Here is an 11,782-nt window from a genome sequence, read left to right on the forward strand (position 1 = left end):
GTGGTATTTAGCTGCTGAGTAGGCTCAAATGACAACATATTTTTTGACCACAGAAGCTTCATCTTTGTAATTTTTTTTACTGTTTTACAACTAACAGAAGATGTAACTTCTTCTTGTAATCAATCTGTAGTAATTCTGACAGAAGACAAGAACAATTCTTCTCAAACAAATCCCTTTTTATTAGAAAATACTTTCTGAAGATTATGACTGTGCTGGTAATGTTCACATGTCTGTGCATGTTTGTGTGCCTGCCTGCTTTATACATAAGAAGTATAGGACAACTGGAGTTAGCTGCTGTTGCAGAAACCACTTTCTAACAGTGCTGCTCTTGGACTCTTCTCAGCTTGTACCACAAAGCCAGGCAGACCAAAGTGCTGGAGTGTGTTTACAGAAGAGGCAAGACAGGTGAAAGGGAACATGAGGTGGGGGAGAAATATGAGTTTCACTCTCTGTGTGAAAATCTCGATAGGCCCAGAAGATATGGTGTCCAATAATGTTAATAAGAGTGACTTATTAAAAAAAAATTCTTGCATCCGTTTACAGTCCTAGGGGATCTTTCCTACTGAAATATGCAAAGCTACGCTCAAGATGTGAATGCCCGTGTGACTTCACTGTGGTCCTGGCAACATTTGCAAGCGTTTACAAGGGTAATGCGGTTTTTACTCAGGTTCTAGTTCATACTTTACCTGTATTTCAGGTGTAGTTGCTACGGGCAGGGTCTCTGCTTGCCCTTTCATTGACCAAGCACCCCCTTTCTATTGATGACAGATGAAGTGTGTTTCTTGATATAATTTGAAAGGAATTCAACTTTCTACATCCTGTTACAATCTGTAACAAAAAACAGAGGAAACAAGTAAGTGGGGGTGACTGGGAGATTCACTTCAAAAGTGTAAAGCGTACTCCAGAGTTTAGTACAAGGCAGTTGCTAGCACCATTTGACAGCTCTTGTGGCTTTGCTAAAACTTTGTGCTGAATTGCACTGAAATCTTCAGGCTGTATCTGCTATTTTCAGCAAAAATTGAATCAGGTTGTATAGACAAAGGCGGGCTTATATCTTTACTATGGTTCTCCCTCTTCAGTTGGTATCCTTAATAACTAGTAAGCTAAGTGTATTGAAGAATATAAGGACAAGTATGTGCTAGGCTAGGTAAATCTTGCCATCTCTGCAACATAAATCTTCTTACATACATGCTGCCTCCAAATGTCTTTAGTAGTTAAGAAAAAAAAGCTAAAAAAATAAATGCATATGTACGTTATAAAATCAGAGGCAATTGAGACCATACGCCATCTTGATACTTCTACTGTTGCTACTGTATTTTTGTTCAATGTACCAGGTGACAGTTTAAATTCATAAAACATTATCTGAAGAAAACAAATCACATTGTAATTATAGGCTTAGTTATATCTGTTTCATATTGAACTGAATATATGATTATATTTTCAGCTGTGATTCAAAACCAAAACCAGAAGAATGAAAATAAGAGATAAAATTCTAATACAGAAGTACTACTTACATGTCTTCAATGGAATTTTCTTGGTAAAAATTCTGTTTTCTTTTTCTTATTGGCAGCTATGAATGATTTTTTTTTTTTAGAAATGTTTTGAATTAAAAAAATAATAATCTTTTTTTTTCCCAGGCCCTGGGTCTTATGCTCTTGATATTTGGTTTGTGGCTTCTATTTGACAGAAACAATTTATTCAGTGTGCTATGTAAGTATAAATAGATTTTTTCTTTTCTTTCAAATGATTTCAGGATAAAACAGAAACAGTGATAGTTTTGGGGTTTTTTTTTTCACAAGGTGGCAGTATTGGATTGAAATGCATAGGTTATTTTTTCTGTTGTGTATATTTTCCATAATTAGACAGTATGATTATCAAAGTAGGGGATAATATATATCCATATAGCTGCAATTTATAAATTATTATAATTTATACAATTTATTTGTTTCTCGTGGTGTATGACTTATAGATGAATCACTGAAATATAGATCAGCTCTATTGATCTTTTCTTTATATAATTTAACAGACTGCAATTGGCCTGTAGTTGACAGGATTATAGATCCTTTAGGTGGAATGAACACAAATTGGAGCTTGGGCCTCTCCATATAGATATTTCTTTTTCCCAGTGTCTATCAAATTGATTCACAGAGAAGTAAGTTTTGAGATACGCAATAGCAGCTGCACTTTAAAAGAGCCGTCTGCCTTGGTTATGCCATCCAATACTGTAATTCTGGGATGAAGCATTGGAGATTGCTACTTTCCATATCTATGCAAAAATGGTTAAAGTGGAAAGTGGCCAGTCATGAAGACAGAGGATAGCATTGAGTCTGAGTCTGAATTTAATGAAAACTATATCTACGTCCAAGTAGGATTTGTCCATGTGCTACTAGTTTTTGGCAAACAGAAAAAAATCTGTAAATTGTAACTTTTTTCTGATTTCACTGTCAATGGTTCACATTGTTCAATTGAGTATGTTCTGTTTACATCTTATATGTTGTTACAAATATCTGAATTTATGAAAAGATGTCTGTTTCCTCTGTGACTGTAGATAACATAAGTAATAATAATACCCTTTGCCATTCCACTATTTCTATCCTTTCAAGTAATGGCATCGCAAAGGTTTAATTGTTTTTCTGGAATAAGTTTTGTAAGTGGAAGTTTCAAAAAGAGAAGTGACTATGAATGCACTGTTACAGTTTCTTCAGGCAAGAACCAGCTAGTGGCATGTATTTCTTATATATTACTTGGAATTGGATCTGTTAATACTTTTACATCAGCCGTTGGATTCATTGGAAGTGTTATGGAAAACAAATGTCTGCTAGTTACAGTAAGTGTAAATCAGACTCCAACTTTCTTGTAAAACAAAAGGGAGTTTTGTGTGCATGAAAACTGTGATCCTGCCTTGATGTTGTGATTTCTACACACAGTGCTTAACAAATCTGCTGATAGATATTTTTAGATAAAGTCCTGGCTCAAATGAGATCTGAACAAAACTGAAGATCATATCATCCATATCACTGCATTAATGTTTTCAGTGACAAAACACTTGCAGTTTGATGCAGCAAAGAAGATTCTAACCACTGTATTTATTAACTTCCAGGTTTTAAAATTATTTTTTTTTATTGAAAATATGCAGAGTAACTATCTCTCAGTATACGTTCACATGCATAGTATGTGCTGAAGAAATAAAGAAAAGCCTGCTCCAAAATATTGCAGGTTAAAGGCACAGTTTAACTACAGTACGGCTACAATATTGAAACAGAGTATGATTAAAAAGCTGTTACTTATGTAGACCTTGGATACTCCATATTTATATACCATTCCTGATTTTTAAGGGAAGAACACTTTGATTTCTGAAAAATTACACTGTAACTATACATTCTTATAATCACCTTCATTAAATGTTTTCCTTTGTCTTTCATTGTCACCCTTTTTGAGCGGTCTGTTTTATACTGTGTGAAAGCTGAAGCAGAGGACTGTTCTGCTGATTCATTTGTTAAGCACCGCAAATGTTAGTTGGCACAGCAGTGAGAGGAGCCCAGGTGCTATAACCAGGAATCTTGCTCTGTCTTCCTTCCTGCTACTGCCCTAGGCATGTAGTGTTTGCCTCACGATTTATTAGATGATGAAAGAGAAAGAAGTGTCTCATTTCCAACTTCAGTGGAAGTATCTAGTATCACAATATCTAAATACTGTGCATGGAAATTTGGTCTCACTGAAAATGAACAAAATCAACAATTTTTTTCTTTTGCTTGTGCATCTTATAGCTCAAAGGAGTCCTTGACTAGGTGTAAGACTTGGGTATCATGATAATTCAAACAAGAAATTATGAAATCAGAGCTTTCTTCAGTGGAGCACAGCTGTTTAACAACAGCTTTTGTTCTTCACTCCCAAGAAGGTTATGGCTTTGTCTTTAAGCACAAAACAGGGAGTTGTGCTTTGGCTGAAGCCTGCCTCTTAGTCTATGATGTCACTTTCTGAGGGTTTCCAGGAAAAGATATTTCTTACTTTTGTTGGATTGACTCTAAATAATAGTCATGAAGGGTTATACATGAGCTTCTGGAATTTTTTTAGTGCATTGCTCACTTGTTCAATATCATGGTTATACCTAATTTGGTGGGTTTTTTCAGTACAGGAGTTTTCAAATCCTGGTGTTTATTGCTCAGATGACAATATTGGTGCTGGTATTTATGAAGAAAGAAGAGGTATGTAAATAAATTATGTGAAACTACTGATAATTTCAAAACCGTTTTTTGCAATTAATTAAAATTATTCTAATGGTCAGTTCTTGCTGTATGCTATATCACCATTTGTTTGAACTTGAGTATTCTACATGTTGACCAGGCATAGAAGAAGATGTGGAGAACTTAATTTGAGGATTTCAGCATGATTCAATAGTTGTAAAGGGGAGTATATGGAAATATATTTTCAGTTCCTTCTTTGCAACAAAACATACTCTTCCTGTTTGGGAATGTAGAATCAGCAGTTTAAGGGACAGCTTTATTCCTTTTTGAGGCATGACCCAGAAAGTCCCTCTTTCTTGGACATCAGCAGAGGTAGGAGAAAGCATTAAATGCTAACCTGTGTCTGCTAGCTGATAACAGTAGTCTGCTTTGCAGTTGATAGTAGGAGTTATTGCTATCATGGTATGCAAAGTACACTAATGAATTATTAATGCTGTTGTTTGAGCCTGTATTTTAGGTTCAAGTAGAGAACGAATATAAAGACTATATCTTTGATTTTAACAGGAAGCAACAATAAATACTGACATAGCTGTTGTCACTAGTAACTGTACTGCTCTGAAGCTTTATTCAGTCATTTGTTTTTCTACATATAGCAACTCCAATAGCTTGAGCACTCCTCACAGTATTTTATGGAAGGTAATCTTACTGACTCCATACTGGTCTGGCTGCTTCCCTATTCCATAATTCCAAAGTCTATGGTTTGAGAAGACCTCACATGACACTGATCTCATAAGGTTCATAAAGTTCTCCAAATCCTTCTGCTATTCAGGCAGGGTGCAACACAAATAAATTAGTTTTGCTGCATCAAATTGGATCTGTATCATGAAGATTTCTTCATTAAATGCTAATTTATAGTGATGGAGTCCTCCCTCTTTCATATGATGGTTTTACTTATTGAAAGGTTTGAACTGTCAGGAATGATGCATTCTGAAGTCAGATATTTGTGCTCGGGAAATTGGTTGAAAGATTGCAGATGAATTTATTTTATATCAACTGTAATTGCACTTGATCTCAACCTTAATTAAGTGTTGCTGAAGTAAAATAAATGATGGTAACACCATTCAGTGTGAAAGCTTTTGAATTTTGTTTTTAGGCTGGCCGTAGCAAGGGGAATGAGTTGGAGAAGCCTCATTTTTTTTCTCATTTTGTAATGAAACCTTTCAGTGGCCTAAGAGTTCTCTTCTGCATATATTCCCTGCTACACTCTCTAGTCACACTCTTGTGATCAGCTCGTCGACTTCAATTACTGTTGAAGGTGTATTTTAACAGTCTCTGCAAAGATGTTTAATCTAGGGCCAACATGACCTGCTAAATCCCCTAGCCCAAAGCAATACATGGCCAGATTGTGTGGTGATCACACAAGCTTGTATTGCATTAGGTGTAGAATCAATTTGGGTTTGTGCTTATTGTTAAACAGTCCTGTGCTTATTAAAAATAAGTATGAGAGGTAAGACTTAGTGTTTGAGGACAGATCAGGTTCATCTAAACTGTGTTCCCTGGCTCTTCTGGCTCCATTTGACCTAATCACCTTGCGTCTGCCTGTGCTATGTATGTGATTTGGGTCACTTCATTTATCTTCCCCTTTTGCTTTCAACTTTCCCATTAGTGCAATGGCTATGACATGTCTTAGATCATACTTGTCACATTGATTAGAATACTGCTGCTTGGAAGTAATCCTTGAAGGAACCCGAATATCAATAAAAGATCAAGGATTGTACTATCCATCCGCACTCGTACCAATATGCATATATCAAATACTGTAAATATTTATGAACAGGTCCACAATCAATGGAACAACAGAATTGATGAAGTTATTTCTGAATATGGGAATGAGAGTCTGGCTGAGCAGGAACCCGTGTGGAATGTTCTGAATGCTGTGCAGCACAACGTAAGGAAAAAAACCCACAAAATACCACCACCATAAATATACCGCATCAACCAAAAATGTGTATACCAATCAGAACTTACTTTAAAAAAAAAAACTCCTTTAGTAAAGGATTGTTTTTGCAAGATCAACTGCTAATATGTGATGTGGGTGGGCAGATTCCTTGCTCCTATATGGATTATTCTGGATGAGATTACGCTTTTGAAGGACTTGTCAGTGTATGTAGGGGCAGACAGGTCTGGTCACTGAAGTTCACTGGCATTGAAAAAAACCAATGGGTTTACTAATACCTTCGGTGTTGATAGATATCAACACTTGTTCTGCTTAGGTCTCAAGACTGACCTGAATCATGGACAAGCAGGGATGCTATGAGGTCAAAGCAGACTTACTACGGTGAGAGCATTTGACTAGGTATTGCACTGAGACTCTCAGAAATAATGCTTAAAGCTTCAAATGAGCTTGCAAATCAATACTTTAAGCACACTTATTTAATTATTAATCATAATAAATTTTCTGGCTTGGCAGCATGTAATTTGTTTCCTTTTTCAGAAAAGTCCTTTAAAACATTTGTATGGGATCAATGATTTTGGAAGTTGCTAGCAATATTTTTGACCAGTGGCCTCCTGTCTACCCTTCAGATTAATTCTGCAACATGAGCTTTTAATTACAAACACTACATCTTAACAGTTTAATACAATTTAATACACTTCTATAGACCAGATGTGAGTCCCTTAATATGACTTCTTACAGAGCTGACAGTTCTTCATGAACATTGAAGATAATTTATGATTCCAGATAACTCATAAAGCATATATGTCTAGACTCAAGATTACAGATGCATTTGCAATGTATATTTAAAATCTGTTCTTTGAAAATCCAGTCTTCTTTCATTGCATTCATGATTTCTCTAGTGATTAATGGTGACCCCATTATGTCAATGGTGCAGCTAGACTATGTGCTGGTATACTTGAGCTCAGTTTTATTGAACTGCTGTGGGAGCAAAGATTTCAGCAAGGCTATCTACCCACCGACTACCCTGGTGGGCATGTTTAAATTGTGGCAGATCTTAAAGTTCTGTGGATGTTTTGCTGCTGGTATCTAAGCCAGATAAAATATCAAATCTGTCAAGGAGAACTATAATCAGACTTTTGTATGAAACACTGCTATCCCAAAGTCTTGTGTTACAGCCTTCCAGCTCTTAAAAATATCATTGGCATCTGCCATAAGAAAAATAAAAAGCCTAAGATCATGAATAGTATTAGAGAAGAACTGTATTTGTATATATTCTTGGTAATATTTAATGTACTGCTGAAAGCTGGTGATTTCTTTAACTGAACTCACAGAGTTGTTGAAATTCAATGTCTTTACATGGAAAAGACAGTTTTTACTAAGTTACCTAATTTTGCAAAATTTAGAAGCAGTACATCTTGGATTGACTCCTCAAAACACAAAAATGAGATGCTTTTATTTAGTATCTCTGAGCTAAAATATGGCAGACTTTTCATCCCACAGAACAATTCAAACATTTCTGAAGTTTCATTCTGATACAGAATGAAAAACTGCTGGAATTTCATACATGACAAGAATTCCATTCTCCAAGATGTTTGATGGTTTGGTTTGATTTTGTATTACTGGTATTGAAATAGATTATTGGGAAGAGCTATCTGATAATCCATTCAGAAAGGGCACAGTATTTACTTTGTGCTTCAAGTTTGAGCTATGTGTCCACAAGAAACCAATTGCTGCTCAAATACAAGTTGGAATAGGGAAACTTTCTAAAGATATCTTGCTAAGAGCAGAGAGTTTTTGAAAATATGATGTTAGAAGTGACAAAGGAATAGCTAATATTTTTTCAGAATGTAGTCCTTGTTTAAACTTTTAGATCAGAGTAAAACAGTGTCTCTTGTTTTATTTTTATTTATTAAAATATGTTTTATAAAATCTGTTCCCATTTACTGCATTCATTATGAAGCAACATTAATTATGTTGTTTCTAATGACATATAGTTTTCTTCTTTTTGTTGTACTTCACAGTGAGCACATCCTTAATATAGCTTACTGTTTACACACAATTTCTACACTGAAATTACTTTGGAAGATTAAGGGTGATAATCAAAATGTTTTATTCTAATCTGGGTTTGTATTTTTTTTTTTTTTTTTTTTCTATTTATATGTGTTCTAGAGTATTTTAGAGTCTAAAAGTAAGTTCCTTTCAAAAATATGTTTTAAGGTCATATTGCTGTTAAGTCTGTACTATCTAGTGCATATCATGGGAAATGATATTTACACAAGGGTGAATCATCCCCTGCAGAAACCTCTCTCTACTGAATACAGAGGGAAACTATCTAGCTGATTTAATCAACTAATGGATAGCTAGAACTTGTTGGAGTAAAAATTCCTCTGTGTGACAGTGTTTATAGGTGTTGGAGTTACCAAGTTACAAGGTTTCTATTCTAGATGGAATGCTGTGGAAGATACAATGTCACACAGTGGGAAAGGAATAAAAACAAGGAAAATAGTACTCAGGTCCCATGTTCATGCACAACATCCAGTCTGAATAAATGGTTTTGTGATGTCCCAAGGGATTCAGCGTACAGTATGGTAAGAAATAAAAAACTTGTCTTGGAGAATGTGTCTTTAGTTACTAAATGGGCTTTAGAAATAAAATGTACTAAATGTTTTTTCCACCAAGACTTGTCTTGTAAATGCTAAAGTATTGATGATGATCATTGGTTGTCTTTGGTCACTCTGAAGACTTGGTTTTTGCTCATTAGGTGTCAGTCATGTAGGCAGTTCTAAAATAAGGATACTTCAGGAAAACAGGAGTTTTGCCTGATCAATATCACAGGGACATTTAGTAGCAGCTTAAGAAGTAATAAGCATCTTGGCATTCAGAAATCCATGCTGTACAAACCAATGATGGCAATGGAAAGTGACAGTGTATAAAAAGTGTGCAGTATATTTTCCACTTGTAATTACTATTCATTACTTGAGAATGTCAGCATGTGCTCGTATTATCTGTTTCCAGAGTATCTGCAATAGTTTACAGGATAAGAGGAATAAGCAAGGCATTGAAATATGAGAAGTGTTTCCCAAGACCAGTTCATGTTAGGATTTACTTTCCTTAATATCAAGGGACCAGTTTGCATAGGACCATCAGATGTCATCACTCGAGCTGGAGCAAAGTGATATATATTATTCTCTTCTTTGGAAGCAGAATATTCTCTTCTATAAACCTTCCAGTGTTAATAGGACTGTCCAATGAGAACAAAAATTCAATGGGCAAAGGTTGTTTGTTGACAATGCAGGACAGTATATAACAGAAAAGCTGGTGTCAAATGACCTCTGGTATTGCCTTCCTTCTCGCTTATCAGTTTGTAATTGTTCCCTGTTTCTATAAACCCTTGTCATTATTAAAAGATCACTTCAAATTACAGAAAGCATTTATTTCTATTTGTAGCTATTTTAAGCTATGTAATTATTTATTTTTAAAAACAATATAATAAGCATAGACTGTAATCTGGAAAATATACACATACATTTCAGGATGCATAATGCATAAGAATCAGTGAAATCTTGAAAATATTCTTTCAAGCATTTACTTGTAAGGTAATCTTTCAGTTATACTCATATAAAAGCAAATTCCCTTTTGATTAAGTCACAAGCTCTGGAACATTTCCATGCCAAAATATCAGATTTACTTAAGAACAATCTGTTAGTTCAGATAATTTAAAAAATGTTATAGCTAACTCCACAGTACAAATTACTGAAGTATTTGCTTTCTGGCAAGTAAATATCAGAACCTATCATGACATGCAGAAAGTTGTATTCTATATATTTTAGAAGTATGTTCATATGAAGATGCAATATGATTTCAAAAGTTGAAATTTTTCTTGAAATATGTTCATCTATACTTGCTTAGGGATGTGAAGAATATTTAAATACATGGTTTGAAAACAATGTTTTGATCTTAACTGCAATTGCTATCAGCCTGCTAATTACACAGGTAAGAGTACTTTTAATCAAAAAAATACAAGATTTTGATACTCTGTTGGGGGTAAAAATCAATTCAGTGCCATTTGGCTTTGGCACACTCTGAAATTTTGTAAAGCTTTCCATCAATTTTAATTAGAAGTAAGATCAAGCACTGTTTACTAACAAACTCCCATATATTCGAGTACCATCATAAATGCTGGTGTCCGAAGATTGTTGAATGAAATGTTTGACCTGACTTGTGAAAGCAAGCAGCATTGGAAGTACAGAAAGCAGTTAAATTTGTGGAGCAGAAGACCTCTTTTCGTCCTCTATTTGTACACAACCTAGTACATGAATATCCTAAATCAAACAATGCTAAATCAAACAATACAAAATAATGAAACCCCTCCCCCCCACATATCTATGAGAAAATTTTATTGTGTAAAAAGGACTAAAGCTTTCAATATAAAATCATATGAATAATGGCAGCAAGAATTGATTGTTCACTCCATGGATACCCTGAAAGTTGAGTGCCATCAATCAGGCAGAAGGATTTTTGATAATTTCTAAAATTGTGAGGTTGAAAATGAGATTTCATTTTCACTCCGAGAATTAGAAGTATGACCTATTTTACCTCTTCCATATGTAGTACCTTCCCTTAGAGGTGTGTAGTAAAAACATTCCCCCTATGGAGTGAGCCAGTTCAGTAATGTAAATGTTTCTTATTCATACTCACCTAATACTCACCTGCAAAGTACAGGAGTGTCTCATGATCTTCAATGTGCTATCACTGACACCTTGTCAGATGGTAAAGAACTGTTATCCCCATTTAAGAGGTTAAGACCAAGAATCCTAGGATGATTTAGATTGGAAAAGACCTTGAAGATCATTGACTCCAACTGTATTTGGATCCAGAGGGCAGTGAAACAATTAACTATGTGACACTTGAAATAGATTTCAAGATACTTGTGTGCATGTGGACTCAAGTGTCTTCCTGGAGGTCACACAGCAAGCCTGTGCCAGAGCAGAGAGTTCAGCTTGTGCATTCAGGCACATATTCTGATTCTCCTTTATATCCTTCTGCATTGTCATTCATAGCAGCCAATTTAGCAGTCATATTGACTTAGTCATGAGTGAGTATCAACACTTCCTTTGTTGTTTTTAATTCACTCTTTTTCCTTTCTCAGATATTTTTGATCACACTTACTGGTCAGCTATTTAGAAACATCAGAAAGAATAATATTTGGCCAATTGAATCATGAACTCTTCAGAACATTGCTGCAGGAATTGGTGCAGGAATTAACTGATCCGTACCTGTGACAGTGAACGAAATTACTTCCACTAAAATTTGGATCAGCTCCCACATACTGTGATCACTAGGATATTAACATCTGGGCTTTGATATGTTTGTTTATTGTTCATAGCTATGGATATGGTAGTATGCTAAAAAATTCTGTTTATTAAAAGTCTGAAGTACTATGCCATTTACTAGCTGGTTAATAAAACTTCCTGATAAGCAGAATACTAGTTTTCTGAGTCTCCAGAACAAGTTGATCAGAGTGTTGTAAATAGTGCTGTATAGTGTACTACACTTTGAAATAGAAGGAGCCCTTCACCAGGTTCAGTCGAGAAAAAACATCTGCTAAACTTTGCTGATACTTCTTTAGGCCTTTACATTT

At 35.1% G+C, this 11,782-nt stretch overlaps 1 protein-coding gene across 1 annotated transcript; it reads left to right on the forward strand.

The window, feature by feature from the left end:
- Nucleotides 1–798: 798 nt before the first annotated feature.
- TSPAN19 (tetraspanin 19) lies at nt 799–11,489 on the forward strand. Its single transcript, XM_032999741.2, has 9 exons — nt 799–853; nt 1,445–1,537; nt 1,638–1,710; nt 2,697–2,827; nt 4,131–4,205; nt 6,022–6,132; nt 8,586–8,729; nt 10,051–10,134; nt 11,291–11,489. The coding sequence occupies exons 2-9, from the start codon at nt 1,472–1,474 to the stop codon at nt 11,363–11,365; spliced, it is 759 nt and encodes a 252-aa protein (XP_032855632.1). The 5' UTR covers nt 799–853; nt 1,445–1,471; the 3' UTR covers nt 11,366–11,489.
- The last annotated feature ends 293 nt before the right edge of the window (nt 11,490–11,782 follow it).

This window comes from Tyto alba, unplaced genomic scaffold (assembly GCF_018691265.1).
Source record: "Tyto alba isolate M040663 unplaced genomic scaffold, T.alba_DEE_v4.0 Super-Scaffold_2, whole genome shotgun sequence".
Taxonomy (NCBI): Eukaryota; Metazoa; Chordata; class Aves; order Strigiformes; family Tytonidae; genus Tyto; species Tyto alba.